Here is a 16,610-nt window from a genome sequence, read left to right on the forward strand (position 1 = left end):
CTGTTCCCTTCTCCACTACTGCCAACTCCAGACTTCGCGCCTTTTGTCTTGCTGCACCCTTCGCCTGGAATAAACTTCCTGAGCCCCTACGTCTTGCCCCATCCTTGGCTACCTTTAAATCTAGACTGAAAGCCCACCTCTTTAACATTGCTTTTGACTCGTAACCACTTGTAACCACTCGCCTCCACCTACCCTCCTCTCTTCCTTCCCGTTCACATTAATTGATTTGCTTACTTTTTTTTTTTTTTTGTCTATTAGATTGTAAGCTCTTTGAGCAGGGACTGTCTTTCTTCTATGTTTGTGTAGCGCTGCGTATGCTTTGTAGCGCTATAGAAATGCTAAATAGTAGTAGTAGTAGATTTTCAGCTATTGGGTTAGTATCAACACTCTCTCTAAGTTGTGCAGGGCCACCATCCCCCCCCCCCCCCCCCCAAACATCCATGCAACTGCTGAATGGTACTGTATTTTGATTTTTTTTTCTTCTCTTATCTCTTGCTCAGTCCAGACATAATCTCTTCTATGTTGCCTGACAGCAAGCAGCAGACCTGGTTCCAGCTCCCAGCAGTTCCCCTTAAGCCCAGTGCAGGAATTTATAGGTCCCTAGGCAAGCTACTGCCCAGCAATTTGTTGTTTTTTTGCATAAGAACATCATTTAATCAGAATGCTTCATTTAGTATGAAGATTTTCTTTAAAATGAAAGCTGGAAAAAAAGTGCTCAAAACAGCTTGATTCTTTCAGTATCCACCTACACTTGCGTTTCTTTCACGGCCTTGCTATTTTGCTTCTCCCTCCATTCAACTCCCTCACTTTCAGTTCCCTAATCACTCTAGACATTATGAATGGCATAATGCAAATACCCTAAATGCAAGGTCACTTATGTTATTGATCTTGGCTTGACTGGGAGAAATGTTCATATTTTCAACTAAAATTAAACACTTTTTCTACGTTAAAAATAGAATATTTTCCATTCACAATATGAACTTCTAGAGCACTGCACTGCAGTACATACTGGCACAATTCTCTTAGCCAAGGCTAGCAAAAATCATGTTTCTAACAGAAAACAAAGCACAAAATCTCCTGTGGATCCAGCCACCACTGAATGATCATATCCTTTGCTATATCAAGTAACCAGTTACACTGTAAGCCCCATCTAACGAGACAGTTCAAGTTACAAATTTTTAAATAAATAAATAAGACACAGGATCGCTTATAATGCAGTCAGAAAATGGATTCACTTATAAAATATGGACAAATATCTTAGATCCCAATGTCCATGTTACATGGGGTCTACTGAGTACTATCTCCCTATAACTACAAGATTTTCTCTTTCCTTCCACCTCAACCACCAATGGGTCCAGTGCACTGTGCTCCACACTTTTCCTCTCCACCTCCCCCCCCCCCCCCCCCCCCCCCCCCCCCACCACAACCTCTACACTCTCTCATTCACAAACTGGGCTGCTGCACTTCTCACATTCTGCCCAGGGCAACCCAGAGCCCACATAATTGATGGTAAAGGAGAGGCTGGCTGCATACGGGCAGCTGAAATAAAATGTGTCACCTACATGAGGGGAAAAATAGTCTTTAATGAGAAAAAAGGGGTAATAGAGGAGAGAGACTAAGAGAAAGGATAAGAAAATAAAAAATTTAAAAGATTTTTAAAAAATAAGAAAAAATTGAAAAGGAAAAATAAAAATGATAGAAAACTGGTTGGCAAAAATGCTGCACTAAAAAACAATTTTCAAAACTTCCAAATACAATTCTGAACAATTTATGGAATTGGCATTTTAGATTTAACTACTTGTCTTTCCAAACTCAAGATGAGTTACATTCACGTAGATACTTGCTAATCCTGAAGAACTTACAATCCTATTTATTACAAAGTGAAATACATCTTCATGAATTAAATGGAAGTAACATGCAAAAATTGCGATTAAGAACTTAAGAAATTACATGTTGCATTAGACCAAGGACCATCAAGACCAGAATTCTGTCTTAAACAGTGGCCAGTCCTGATCACAAGTAACAAATAAAGACCCTAAAAAGTACATCTACTTCTTATAACTCATCTCCTGGGCTAAGCAATGGCTCTCCCAAGTCTATTTGACTAATCATTTTTAATGGACTTCTCTGAGAATTTGTCCAAACCTCATTGAAAGACTGTCCTATCTTTATCAGCCAAGCTAACCGCACACTGGTCTGAATATTGGGCAGTACACAGTTAGCTTCCCAGCTGCCACACTAACCCAGATATTCAGTGTCAGAGGCTGGACATGCCCCAGCAGTGAATATCCGTGGACTCACAAGGACTCCAAGATCTTTTTTTTGAGTAGTGATTCCAAACAAGAAATCCTGCATCGTGTACCTATAACTGGCATTATGTTCCCCTGTGTGAATCAATTTGCAGTGATCAACATTAAACTCCATTTGCCAGTTAGATGCCCAGCCTTCTAGTCTTACAAGATGCTTCTACAATTTGTCAAAAACCTCTGCTCTTTTAACAACCATTGAATAATTTTGTGTCATCTACACATCTGATCACCTCATACATTCCTAACCTTTTCCAGGCCATTTATGAAAATGTTGGTGCACGCATCTAAAAATTGACTATTTAGATCTATTCTGTTATTGCAAACTGTCATGCATTATTTTCTTGCCCCCAAACAGTGGCGTAGCAAGGGCGGGGCGGTGGGGGCGGTCCGCCCCGGGTGTCAGCGGGTGGGGGGTTCTCCGCTCCCGCTGCTCCCACCCTACCTTCTTTTAAAAAAAAATCAGTAAAGTGGCGTGGCAGGCAGCGCGGCTTCGCGTCTGCCCTGCTTGTAAAACAAGTAGATCTCCTCGCCGGGCCTTCGCTCACTGGGTCCCGCCCTCCTCTGAGGTAACTTCCTAATTCCTCGAGGGCGGGACCCAGTGAGCGAAGGCCCGACGAGGAGATCTACTTGTTTTACAAGCAGGGCAGACGCGAAGCCGCGCTGCCTGCCACGCCGCTTTATTGTTTTTTTTTTAAAAGAAGGTAGGGTGGGAGCAGCGGGAGCGGAGCACCCCCCCCCCCCCCACCCGCTGTCGTCTCAACAGAGCTGGTAGTCGGGTCGGGTCAGGGGGGCCCAGATGACAGAAGGGGATGGGGTGGGGAGCCCAGATGACAGAAGGGGATGGGGTGGGGTGCCCAGATGACAGAAGGGGATGAGGAGCCCAGATGGCAGAAGGGGGTGGGGTGCCCAGATGGGAGAAGGGGCTGAAAAGGGAGGCCCTAATGCAAGGCATGTGGATGAAGGGAGCTGGAACTTGGGGCTGAAAAGGAGGGTAGGTGGGATAAGGGGGCTAGTACTGGGACTGGGGGCTGAAAAGGAGACAGGGAGAAATGGCTGGGGCTGAAGCCCGGGACTAGTGAGAGAAAAGGGCTGGGTTTGAAACTGGGGGCTGAAAAGGGGACAGGGAGAAGTGGCTGGGGGCCGAAGCTCGAGACTGGTGGGAGAAAAGGGCTGGGGCTGAAACTGGAGACTGGTGGGATAGTGGGGCTAGAACTGGGGGCTGAAAAAAAGGGGCAGAGAGAGGGGACAGATCCTGGATGGAAGGGGGAGTGAGAGGGAGGGCAGACCCTAGATGGATGGGAGAGGGAGGGCAAATGGTGGATTCAGCGGACAGAGAGAAAGGGCAGACAGTGGATGGAAGCAATAGAAAGGGCAGACAGTGAATGGAAGGGGGAGAGAGAGAGGGCAGACAGGGGCAGATGATGGATGGAAGGGGCAGAAATAGAGGGCATATGTAGATGGAAGAGGCAGGGAGAGAGGGCAGACATTGGATGGAGGGGACAGCAGAGAGGGCAGACACTGGATGGCAGAGAGAAAACAAAGACAGATGCTGGATGGAAGGAAGGAAGACAGTGAAAAGAAGATGAGGAAAGCAGAAACCAGAGACAACAAACTGTAAATAAAATATTTACTTTTATTTTTTTGCTTTAGGATATAGTAGTATTGTAGCTGTGTTAATGTTTATAAATAGAACATATAAATAAGGTAATCATTTTACTGGACTAATTTTAATACATTTTGACTAACTTTTGGAGAACAAAACCCCCTTCCTCAGGTCAGGATAGGATACTGTAACAGTACTATACTGTATTGACCTGAGGAAGGATGTTTTGGCCTCTGAAAGCTAAAAGTATTAGTCCAATAAAATGGTATTATTTTATTTTCTATATTTGTTTTATTTCTATTTGTTGATTTGTAAAGTGGTGATTGGTTCTTGTTAGTTTTTTTCAAATTTACATCTGCTGTCTTTATATTTTGCACAATCCTAGGAGACATTTTCTGTTTCTGTGGTGTTGCATTGTATGCAGAGTCTGGCATCTTGGGGGTTCAGTTTAATTTTTGTCTAAATACAAAGTTTATAATTACTTATTCTATAGTGGATTAGGGTGTATCTGTGTTTGTGAAAAAGTCATGGCTTTCAGTTGGCATTGACTGTGCAGGATTGACGATCTGTACTGTTCTGTCTGGTTTCGTTTTACAATAGGTGAATTGATGTTCTAGTGCTCACTGTAGTGTTTAAGATGCTTTCCTTTTCCTTGTGTGATTCGTAGAAATGACTGCTTATGGTATGGTAGAATTGCTCTATAGGTCCTGAGTGTTTTGTATTCTCGGCATGCCTAGTACTAGATTTTGGAGGGGGGTGTTAAAAAATGACTGGCCCCGGGTGTCAACTACCCTAGCTACGTCACTGCCCCTAAATCAACAGCAACATGAGCATGTGAATGAGCTGTTCAAAAGCAAATGCATGCACAATGTAGTGTGTAAAAAGTCTATGCACCCTGTGCTATTCCAGTAAACTTAGCTATGTCTCAGTCACAAAATAAATAAAGACGGAAAAGATATCTGTGTAGTGGAGGCAAAAACATTACTGGAATTCAGAAAAGCACTAAAACTCACAAAGGATTCTTAGTGGTGAGGAGGCAACCAGGATCTGCGCTATGGTAGCAGGGATGGAAAATGGGCAAAGTAAATGAGCCTGACAATCATTATCTGCCCTCATATTCCATGTTTAAATATGTGATTTATACAACTTACCATGTGAACAGTGAAAAGGTCCTGACGATTCAGCATGGGTAGAAAGTAGGACCAGGCGGTATTCTTACCACGCTTGGCATAGTCAAAAAAAATACTAACACGCTGGTGATTCTCCTGCAAGGTAGAAAAAAATAAAAGTAAAACTAAATCTATTTCAACTTAATTAATTTCCCACATAAATGTTATTGTTTTACATGTTTAATAAGTACTTTACAGTATACTTGGATTGTTTTTGCTAAGTCTTCTCAGCAGGAAGCTACAGAGTTCAAGATTTCAGCTTGACCCTAAAGAAAAGTTGGGAAAAAAATTCTCTTCAATGCTCTTTCCTCCTGAGCCACATTATTTAAACAGTGGCATCAATTCTGGAATTAGAAAAGGTACAGAGAAGGGCGACAAAAATGATAAAGGGGATGGGACTAGGGGGCAGGCAATGAAGCTACAAAGTAGTACATTTAAAACGAATCGGAGAAAATATTTATTCACTCAACATGTAATTAAACTCTGAAATTCGTTGCCAGAGAATGTAGTAAAAGCAGTTAGCTTAGTGGGGTTAAAAAAGGCTTGGATAGCTTCCTAAAATAAAAGTCCATAAGCCATTATTAAAATAGACTTGGGGAAAATCCACTGCTTATAAGCAGCATAAATGTATTGTACTGTTTTGGGATCTTACCAGGTCATTTTGACCTGGATTGCCCACTGTTGGAAACAGGATGCTGGGCTTGATGGACCCTTCAGTCTCAGTATGGCAATACTTATGTACTTGCCAGGTACTTTTGACCTGGATTGGCCATTTTATAAACAGGATACTGGACTTGGTGGACCTTCTGTCCCAATATGGCAATACTTATGTACTTTGGACCCCAAGTAAGGGAAACCACTTGAAATGCATATAGATCATCCAAAGAGGACACCCCCTACTCTAAGGGCAATTCTTTAACAGGGGGCTTAGAATTATATGCCACTTGTGTGCATACATTTACAGAAAGCTGGCACTTAGGTGCATAAGTGGTGGCAACGCAGCTGACCACTATTCTGTAATGGTGTACCTAAGTGGCATAGCGTATAAATGTAAGGGGAACAGCTCGCATGGGTGCAGCATGAGAGAGGCATGGATGGGGCTGCCATTTAAGTGTGCAACTTACTGAATAGTGTTCCTCTATGCAAGGCCCAGAGGTCAACGGCAGCCCATGGAGACCTCTGGGGTGACCCTCATCTTTCATTCTGGCTTTTTTTTCTGACACAAAAACAGAAATTGGTGGGAGGAATAGCCTCATGCTTAAAGGACAAGGCATTTCTCAACAGATGAAGACAATGCCTTTGGAAACGCACCTCCTTGAGGATACACCCAATAAACAGTTTGAAAGCAGGCTAGCAGGTAAATGTCATTGACACACTCTGGTCAGCAGTATTATGACCTTGCATGGGAAGAAATTTGGCAGCTCTCATTCAGATCCAAAGTGACCCAGAAATAAAAGTTAGTAAAGATATATACGGAATACATAAGTTACATCTGCCCCTGCTGCATTTACCTGCCCATAGTTATGTCAGGTCTATGGCTTGTGTAACTGCGGGTGTGTAAATGTTAGATGTGCCAACGCTAGGTTACACTACTATTCTAAAATGAAATCTGGGCACTAGATGCCCTGTATAGAATACGCTCTCATCATGTGGCATCAGGGTGCCTAAAAGTAAATATCCACTTATAGAAGCACCAACTCTGGATGCTCATAATTGGAATTTCTGCCAGTGATATCTATATGCAGATAGACAGATAAGAATGATTCATTTAGCACTGTGCAATGTATTATGAAATACTTGAAAAAGAAGATGACCATTCTCCTGTACTCATTTCACTACTCTCTAAGTCAAATGTATATCTGAAAGATCTCATGTTGTAACTTTTACTTACTCTATCTCAAAATATTTGGTATACCACACTTCATTAGACATATAAATGAGGTTCATAATATAGAACCAAACATAATTCACCAAACAAAATTCAACTAACAAACACATTTTTAAAAAAAGACAATGAAACAAAAGGGAGTGTATAACACAACATTATATTACCTGCAAACACTGATTTACTGAGACACGAAAGGGAAAATTCTAGTGATATTAAAACTTAAAATTATTAAAATCATCCGTTTTCCTGCAGTTGCATAAGAAACAAGGTTCATCAGTTGTCATGAGAAGTCAGTTCCCTATACCCTGTATGTTTATTCTGCTTTCATCTTTTTGAACATTTTATATAATGTGCCTCACAGGGACATAAGGAGGGTAACATTATAATAGGGTGTGACGGGTAGGTACTGCTATATCATAAAGAAAAGTAGCTACATTTATAAAATGCTAGTGTTTTCCTTCTTTCTTTTGTTAAACTGTCAAACAATCCAAAGATATCATGGAGGTGTACATTATAAAATTAATTCATGGAATGGAAAGATTTAACCCAAACAAAGGGAAATGGAATGGGACTTGATATACCACCTTTCTGTAAAGACAAATACAAATCAAATACCAGGAAACAAATGGAAGGAAAAAGCATAGCAGAACATCATTAAATGATAAGAAATACAATTAGCGGCATACATATGGAAAGAAAAGCGCAAGTTGGAGGAACAAAAAGAAAATATATAAAAAAGAGAGATAAGTTTTTTAATGCTGGGTAATAAATGACTGAAAAGCTTGCATAAAAAGTCAAGTTTTCAAAGCAGTTTTAAACTTAGGTCTGGAAGACATGGAATGCAAACCTGAAGAAGATTGTTCCATAAAGATAAACTGCCTTTCGGGAAGTGACGAGGTGCAGATATGCAACAGAAGCTTGGTCAAAGGTCGGGCAGTTAAAATGTAATTTAATATATAAAAGAAACCTTGCTTACTCTTCAAACTTATTCATATCAATAATATATCATATAATAAGTAATCAACATATCAAACCACTTTTTAAAAAATATTTTATAGTGCTCAGAGTGAACAAAGTGCCTTACATTGAACGAGGGCATCAAGACCTTTGAATGCACTTTCATTGCACCAAGAGACCCTATCCCTCCTCTCCTGTCCGAGGGCTTTGCACTTCCTCCCTGCCTGCCTAGGCAGAGGCTGCACAGACCTTCCGGCACCTTGGATCCCGCTGCCCAATGGAGGCCATGCAGGTTATGGAACATTTCTAGTGGAAATACTAAGGGAGCAGGCAATCAGTGGTATCCTTCAAGATGCAAGCCTGTCGGTCTCCAGAAATTAGGGCCCTAGAAATCTGTCTGACTCCCTCCAATAAGAGAGATAAGGAATTCAGGGAAAGTTTGTCCCAGATGGGATTGGGGCTCTGTACAAGATTTCCCTTCTGTCTTGCCTCCCACAGTACCTGCTGTTTCCTGCACTCACTGTGTACTATTGCTTTTGATGTCTACTTTACATATCATGATCTGTGAGACAAGGATCGTACTATTGTAGAGAGAAAATGCCGATGTTGAAGTTTGGGGTGTTTGAAGGGCTAGTGGTTAAAGATAGTTGGCAAATGTTATATTGATCACATGTAATATAGCATATTTAGCAGTCTTTAAAAAAAGAGGTGCCTGTGTTGAGAAAGTTTGCCAGGGTTTGTGCGTTTATGTTGAGATGTCAGGTTTTGTTGGATTGTGTGGGGAAAATGTGTGGGAGATTAATGTGTACCTCTGTAAGCGTGTTATGGTTTGTGTGCTTGTGTTAAGGTTTGTGTGTTTGCAATGGTGAGGAAGATTGTCAGATGTGTATATTTCTTTTGAGTATCAGGATTTGTGTGGGTCTGTTGGGAAGTGGTGTCACTGTTGGTATGTATGTGGATGGGACTTCAGGAGTTGTGTGTTTGGATGTGTACTGGGATATCAAGATTTCTGTATCTGGACAGGAAGGAAGTATGAAATGATGTCAGGATTTGTCCATTTGTACTTTGATGGCAGGGTACATATGCTGAGGTGTCAGTATTTGCACATTTCAGTTGGTGTATCAGGAGCTGTTTCTTTTTGGAGTGACAGAATTTGTGTGCCAGTATTGGGCAGGCATACAAGGGTTTGTGTGGTTGGGGATGGAGCATTGTATCAGGATTTATGTGGCTGAATCTGTATATCAGGATGTTATTTATGTTGAGGTATAAGTAATTCAGGGCCCTACTGCATTTCATTTCACCCAGGAAACACTCCTGGGAGGGAGGGAGGGAGGGAGGGAGGGAGGGAGAGAGAGAAAGGACAAGCTACACATGCATGAGAGGGAGAGGAGACAAGCTGTGCATGGATGGAAGGGAAGGGAGAAGAGAGGGGGACATGTTGTGCATGAAAAGAAGGGTAGGGAGAGTGGTGAAGGGAAAACGCAGCATATGGATAGAAGAAAAAGGAGAGCATGCTATTCATGGATGGGATGGAAGGGAAAGGAAAAGGGGACATGTTGAGGAGAGGAGAACATGCTGTTCATGAATGGAAGGGGAAAGGAATGGAGAAAATGCTGCTCATGGATGCTTGCTTTTTTGGAAATGTACACCTTTTCTAATTTTGTATTTAGCAAGAGTATGGAAGAAAATGCATTTCTGTTACTTTTACCAGTAGTTTCACTGCTTACTAAATCTGGCTTTCTTGGGGGTCTCCAGTTTTTGTCTGCATGTTTTTTGTGGCTCCCTATTTTGTATTTTGATCTGCATGTGCGACTGAGGTAAAGGATTCTAATAGCATGTAGTGTCTGTGTAGGAATCTGTAACAGTCCAGCTTGTTCCACGTTTCCCAGTAGTAGGTATATTGGTATATAGGTTGAGAAATAGTTTGATAGTAAATCATATGTCAGATTTAATATCAATAAATTATTGGGAAAAGAGCACATTGGGATGGAGTTCCATTTGTTAAATCTTGGATGAATAGCAAACAAAGATTGGCTTCAGATACAAGACTGCGGAAAAATCAACCAAAGTATTCTGTGAAAATCAATTGGCCATATGGAATTTACAGTGAAGAATATTGTATGTTTTAATATTATTTGTAAATTCATTGCTGTCTGCACATATCCTCTGTACCAATAAAAAGTATAATACAGTTATTTACATATATTCTGTTTTTTTTTTGGTGGGGGGTTGTTTTGTTTGGGGGGGGGGGTTTGAGAGAGAGAGAGAGCCTGTTGTTAAACATTTACCAGCACACCACTGTTTGTGCTTCATAAGCTCCTGCACCAGTATTCAATAACAAAGCAGTGAAAGAGAATGACATCCAGAGAAAAAACTCTAGCCTCTACATAGAAAAATAACTATGAAAGAAAAAGGGCAAAGCTTGTGCCTTAGAAATAATGGAACCAAAACAATACAAACTCTCGAAATTACATAGAACCTGGAAAAACCGAAACCATCACAGAAGGGCGGGCTATGGACTGATACTATGGGACTAAAGAAAATAAAATTATCAGGTAATTAATTTTTCCTTTCATTACTTCCCAAGGATTGGTCCAGAAAAATGGGATGTACAAAAGCAATTCTTAAGAGGGGAGGGACTGTGATACCCCTGCAGCGAGAACCGCGGCCCAGAAGGAAGCATCTGCTCGAGCAGACACATCCAAACTGTAATGCTTAACAAAGGAATGAGAAGACGACCACGTTGCTGACTGACAGATCTCTGCCAATGAAATTGCCCTAGACTCTGCCAAAGAAATTGCCAAAGACCTGGTAGAATAAGCCTTGATGTGCATGAGAGCACATCTACCCTTCAGAATGTAAGCCGAAGAAATAGCCTTCTTAACCCATCGAGCCACAGTCGCTTTGGAGGCCAGAAAACCCTTCTGGGGTCCCGCAAAGAGTACAAAAAAATGATCAGACCGCCTGAAGTCATTGTTACGTGTTACGATAGCTCATAAGGATGTACTTCACATCCAACAGTCGCAGGGAAGCGTATTCTGCGGAATAGACCTCCCTGGAAAAAAGGAAGAAACAGCCCGATTCACATGAAAAGGAGATTCAATGTTCAGCAAAAAGGATGAAACTGTCCATATGGAAACTCCCAAGTCAGAAAAACAAAGAAAAGGATACCTACAAGAGAGAGCTTGAAGCTTTGAAACTCTCCGTACCAACGAAATGGCAACTAGAAATATTGCCTTTAAAGTAATATCTTTGATAGCTGCCAAATGAAGGGACTCAAAGGGGGCCAACTGAAGAGCCTTAAGAACCACTTGAAGACTCTGAGGACAAATATTGTGGAGAGGGGGATGCAGATGAGTAACTCCCTTGAGGAATCACACATCACATGTAGATGTGATGCAGTATTTTTTCAAGGAAAGAACACAAATTGTTTTTCCTTCAGTGGCTATGCTTCAATTTTTCTCTTCAGGGGAAAGATAAAAATAATAAATTGAAGCGTAGCCACTGAAGGAAAAACCCACCTCTCCTCTTCCTCCATTCTCTATCTCTGTGGATAACACTCTCAGCCTCCCTGTCTCATCAGCTCATAGTCTTGGGGTCATCTTTGATTCCTTTCTTTCTCTGCACATATCCAAGACTGCTAAAACTTGTTGTTTCTTTCTCTAGCACATCACCAAAATTCTTATCTACACTCTTATCACCTCTCACTTAGACTACTGCAACTTGCTTCTCACAGGTCCCCCACTAAGCCATCTCTCTCCCCTTTCGATCTATTCAAAACTCTGCTGCACAACTTATATTCCACCAGTATCGCTATGCTCATATAAGCCCTCTCCTCAAGCCGCTTCATTGGCTCCCTATCCGTTTCCGTATACAATTCTAACTCCTCTTATTGACTTACAAGTGCATTCACTCTGCAGCTCCTCAGTACCTCTCCATTCTTATCTCTAACTACACTCCTCCCCGGGAACTCCATTCATCGGGTAAACCTCTCTTATCTGTACCCTTCTCCTATACTGCCAACTCCAGACTCTGTTCCTTTTATCCTGCTACACCACATGCCTGGAATAGACTTCCTGAATCAGTACATCAAGTTCCAGCTCTGGCCGTCTTCAAATCTAGGCTAAAAGCCCACTTTTTTGAGGCTGCTTTTAACTCCTATTCACTTATTCAGTACCCATATCTGTTTTATAATTCTCACCTTAAGTAATTCCCTTATTTGTCCTGTTTGTCTGTCTTGATTAGATTGTAAGCTCTGTCAAGCAGGGATTGTCTTTTACATGTTCAGCGTACAGCGCTGCATACTCTAGTACTGCTATAGAAATAAGTAGTAGTATATTCCACATATCTTAGAAATTCTCAGCGGATTACAAAAAAAACATACACCATAAAATCAAATCAAGCAAAATAAATAATAAGACCAACATATATAAAATATTATAATCAATCTCAAAATCCTTACAATTCATCCATAGATGGAAATATTCATCTTCTCCTAACCCTGATAGCGCAGGACTCAATTCTCAATACATAAATGTCAGACTCCACCTTAAGCTTGAATGACCAAAAATGTCTTCAACTCTTTCTTAAAGAGATCAAAACTCTGAATCCTTCTCAACGTGAGGAGTAAAGAATTCCAAAGGCTAGAGGACACTCAATGAAGTTACATGGAATTACTTTTAAAACAAACAGGAAGAAATACTTTTTCATTCAACAAATAATTAAGTTCTGGAATTTGTTGCCGAAGAATGCAGTAACAGCAGTCAGTGTATCTGGGTTTAAAAAAGGTTTGGACAAATTCCTGGAGAAAAAGTCCATAGTCTAATATTGAGACAGATATGGGGAAGCCACTGCTTGCCCTGGGATCCGTAGCATGGAATGTTGCAACTTGTGACCTGGATTGGCCACTGTTGGAAGCAGGATACTGGGCTAGATGGATCACTAGTCTATGTTTATTCTTATGTTCTTAAGACTAACGTAAGTATGGCTGAGCTATAGTCCTATAAACGCACAGACAAAAAAGACGGAACCTCCAAAAGGGTCTTATTTGTTGATCTCAAATCTCTTACTGGTTGGTATAAATGTAGCCCTGCTGCAATGAGCACAGAAACTTTATTATTTAAAACTTTAAATACCAAAGAATTAAAATGTATCAGGTTTTTCTGATAATTTTACAAGAAATGCTAAGATCTTCTATGCTTGTTTAAAGTACTTTTAATGCCTGATATTTTCTTTTCATACATTGGTTCTGGTTGTGCACATTTTAATTACTGTGCTCACAGTAGCAAGTCCGGTACCAGAGAAGTAAATAAATGACTTTCAGAAACCAATCAATCATATGTTTGCATATGCTTTCACTATGTGCCCTGAACAAGTGGAAAACTGTACACCGCATTTCAAACAGCATTCTTCAGATTTTCCACACCACGACTTCCATGACCCCCTCCCAACATAAACATTTCTTTTGAAGGTAGGCATTGAAAACAGTGCACGGTAAGTGCATTTCTTCCCTGGCAAATGCACACGTGTCCCCACCCCACCTCTGTGTAATTTCTCTCTCCTCTCTGGTTTCTCTCTCTCCTTCACCAACTTCACTCTGCCCCCTAACTACCTCTTCCATACCGCTCTTTCTGGGGATAGTTGCTGGTCCTGCACATCAGGTCACCTGCTGCTCCTCTTGCTCTCCATCTGTTTTGTTTTCCAGCTTAACACACAGGGAAATTTACCCACATAACTCTCAAAGCACGCACAGATAAGAAAAGCAGGAATGCATACAGTCAGGAACATACAGTTTGAATATAAATCAAAAGGCATATACACAACAAAGGAAACATTTTCCCTATAAAATAGAAAGGCTGGGGGGGTCACGTGATGCAGTGAGCGGCAGAAGACGTGTTCTACTCTAGCTGCTCAAAGCCTCGTTCAAAAAGCAACTTAACTGGCGATCCCCGCCCTTGAAAATCTCCCCAACTGCGCAAAACAGCTTTCTTAATATATGGACAAGTATATTACGAGATCTCTGATGGCTCAAACGGCGAAAAGTGGAAAGAAAAAGGAAGACAAAACAAGAGCTGTCGAATCCAACATGGCGCCGGTTTCGCTGGCACATTCTCCTTCCAGCCAGAATGGTGAGACGCTCATACCGGAGCTTACGGAGGCAGTTGTGCGGGCATTAGCCCCACAATTTGATCAGTTATCGACACAAATAGCAGGCATAACGGCGGTGACCTCGGAACTCTCGCGGCGCACGGGTGAGCTGGAAGCCCGGGTGGCAGAGGTGGAGGAGGGGCACCAGGAAAGTTCGGGTGAGCTAGAACGATTGTCCCGCCTGATACAAGATTATACAGAGAGAATCGAGGACTTGGAGAATAGATCTAGACGAGACAACCTCCGCTTTGTGGGCTTTGCGGAATCCCTATCAGAAGCCAATTTGAAAACTACTCTTGAAACTTGGTTGCAAGCGAGCTTTCCCGAAGCAGGAGAGGGGAGGCAAATACGTCTTGAGCGGGCCCACCGCGTGGGACCTAGACCAGCAAGAGAACAGCGCCCTAGGGTGATCATAGCAAAGTTTCACGACTATTCACAAAAAGCGGCCGTTTTGCGGGCATATAAAGGATGCAGAGACTCCACTAAGTATGATGGCGCAGTCATCCGTGTTTTCCAGGATTACTCCGCGGCTTTGTCAATGCAGCGGCGGGCGTTTTCGGCAGTTTGCACGAGTCTGGTAGAGAAGAAACACAGATTTATGCTACAATACCCAGCGACTTTAAAAATTATGGATAACGGTGTCTGGAGAGCCTTTAATAAACCAGAAGTAGCCGTGGAATGGCTGAATAAGCAAGTAGCAGGGCCAGCAGACTGATTAAAACAGCTTTACGGAGAGATCATCATGAAAGGCTGGAGGTGATTAAAACACCTGTTGGATTACAATTATCGAGATTGACAGGTTGGCTGTTTGGAATTTTGTTGATCACTTGGTTTGTGGGTTCGTGTGGCCCAGTTGTTAAGGAAAATGGACGCAAGATGTAAAACTGGCGGCACCCGGATGCTGGAGAGCCAATCCTAAGACTGGAACGATGATAAGTGAACTAGAGTCATTTGGCTCGCACGTGTTCTAAGCTTTATGAGAGATGTATAACCCGGTTGTTTGGGGGTTTGGAGAGGGTGGAGGGAAGTTCAGAAAATTGTTGATATTAATAAAAATGACGGAGAACGGGGCTTTGCTGGCACCTATTGACCCCTCACCGGACGCGGCTAATTTAGGTTGCGTCTGGTGACGTAGGCCCAGGTGCGACTAAATGGGGAATAGAGTAGGGAAGAGGGTAGGTCTAAGGGGGGAGGGTAGGGACGATATGGGAGAGCAGGGTAGAATTGAGATAAGATTTGCATGGTGGGGGGGGGGGAGGGGGGAAGGGAGAAGTACAAAACTAGATACTGTTTATGTTGGATTATGGAGTCCTGTCGATTGGAGCAAATGTTATCTTTACAGCAAGGACCTGGAACAGTACAAAGCTTGGGTGAAACCTGCTGCAATGCTGAGGCGGATAGGAATGGAAAGTTACTGGGAAATAACTGTAGGCCACCTCTGTTACACAAACTAGGCTGCTGGGTGGGGGCTGGGCACCCGGGAGCTCTAAGAATATGGAAATTGTCTAATTTATGTTACCAAGCTTACTTAAAGGATGGCTAGGGCACCAACCCCCCGATTGATTTCATGGAATGTATCGGGTATCTCCTCCCCAATAAAACGCACAAAGATTTTGACAGCGTTGCAGCGCCACAAAGCTGGGATAGCATGCCTTCAGGAAACTAAATTAACGGACGTTGAGCACCAAAAGCTTAGACAACGTTGGGTGGGAGAATGTTATTTTGCATCTTCGGGCAGCAAAAAAGGAGGGGTAGCAATTTTAATTCATAAAAATATGCAATGCACATCAAAGTTAATCTGCAAAGATAGAGAGGGCAGATATATACTTTTACAGCTAAACATAATGGGACAAGAAGTTTTCCTACTTAATGTTTATGGCCCAAATGTATATGACCATTCCTTTTTCCAACACCTGGTTCGGCTAGGAATCCAATATGGTCATACCCCATGGATAGTGGCAGGAGACTTTAATCAAGTTATGGATGGGCTCCAAGACCGCTCTGGCCCGCAAACAAGCTCAATGTTTGGGAGGGGTAAAGGATTGGGGTATTTGAGTACCGCTTTAGATCTTATAGACCCATGGAGGTTAACCCACCCTACATCTAGAGACTATACGCATTTATCCAGAGCACATAGCTCATGGTCGAGAATAGACTATATATTAATATCTTCAGTTTTGTTTCCTCAAGTACCACGTGCAGAGATAGGAGTAATGGAAATCTCAGATCATGCAATGATTTGGATTGAACTGGAAGTGGGAGCAACTAGTTTACGTCATCAAGTTTGGAGGTTTCCCGGATATCTGACAGAGGACGCAGACTTCCAGGAGTACTTGAAACAAAGATGGTCTTATTTCCTTGACACGAATGGGAGCCATGCGGGGGAAGCTAGATTGTTCTGGGAGACCTCCAAAGCAGTGATTCGTGGGGATATAATCGCTTATATGTGTGCTCGTTCAAAGAGATTGGCAAAGGGAGTGAAACAATTGGAAGTAGCGTATCAAGCAGCGAAACGGGCACACATAGCACGCCCCTCG

The 16,610-nt window shown here is 42.2% G+C and overlaps 1 protein-coding gene across 2 annotated transcripts in view; it reads right to left on the reverse strand.

Annotated features, from left to right (window-relative positions):
• ATP6V1H (ATPase H+ transporting V1 subunit H) overlaps nucleotides 1-16,610 on the reverse strand; it is a 228,610-nt gene that overhangs the window by 173,258 nt on the left and 38,742 nt on the right. For both annotated transcript variants that reach the window (XM_030214410.1, XM_030214419.1), the window contains exon 6: nucleotides 5,064-5,177. In XM_030214410.1, the coding sequence (XP_030070270.1) occupies nucleotides 5,064-5,177 (114 nt within the window). The remainder of the gene's footprint in view (nucleotides 1-5,063; nucleotides 5,178-16,610) is intronic.

This window comes from Microcaecilia unicolor, chromosome 1 (assembly GCF_901765095.1).
Source record: "Microcaecilia unicolor chromosome 1, aMicUni1.1, whole genome shotgun sequence".
NCBI classification, from domain to species: Eukaryota; Metazoa; Chordata; class Amphibia; order Gymnophiona; family Siphonopidae; genus Microcaecilia; species Microcaecilia unicolor.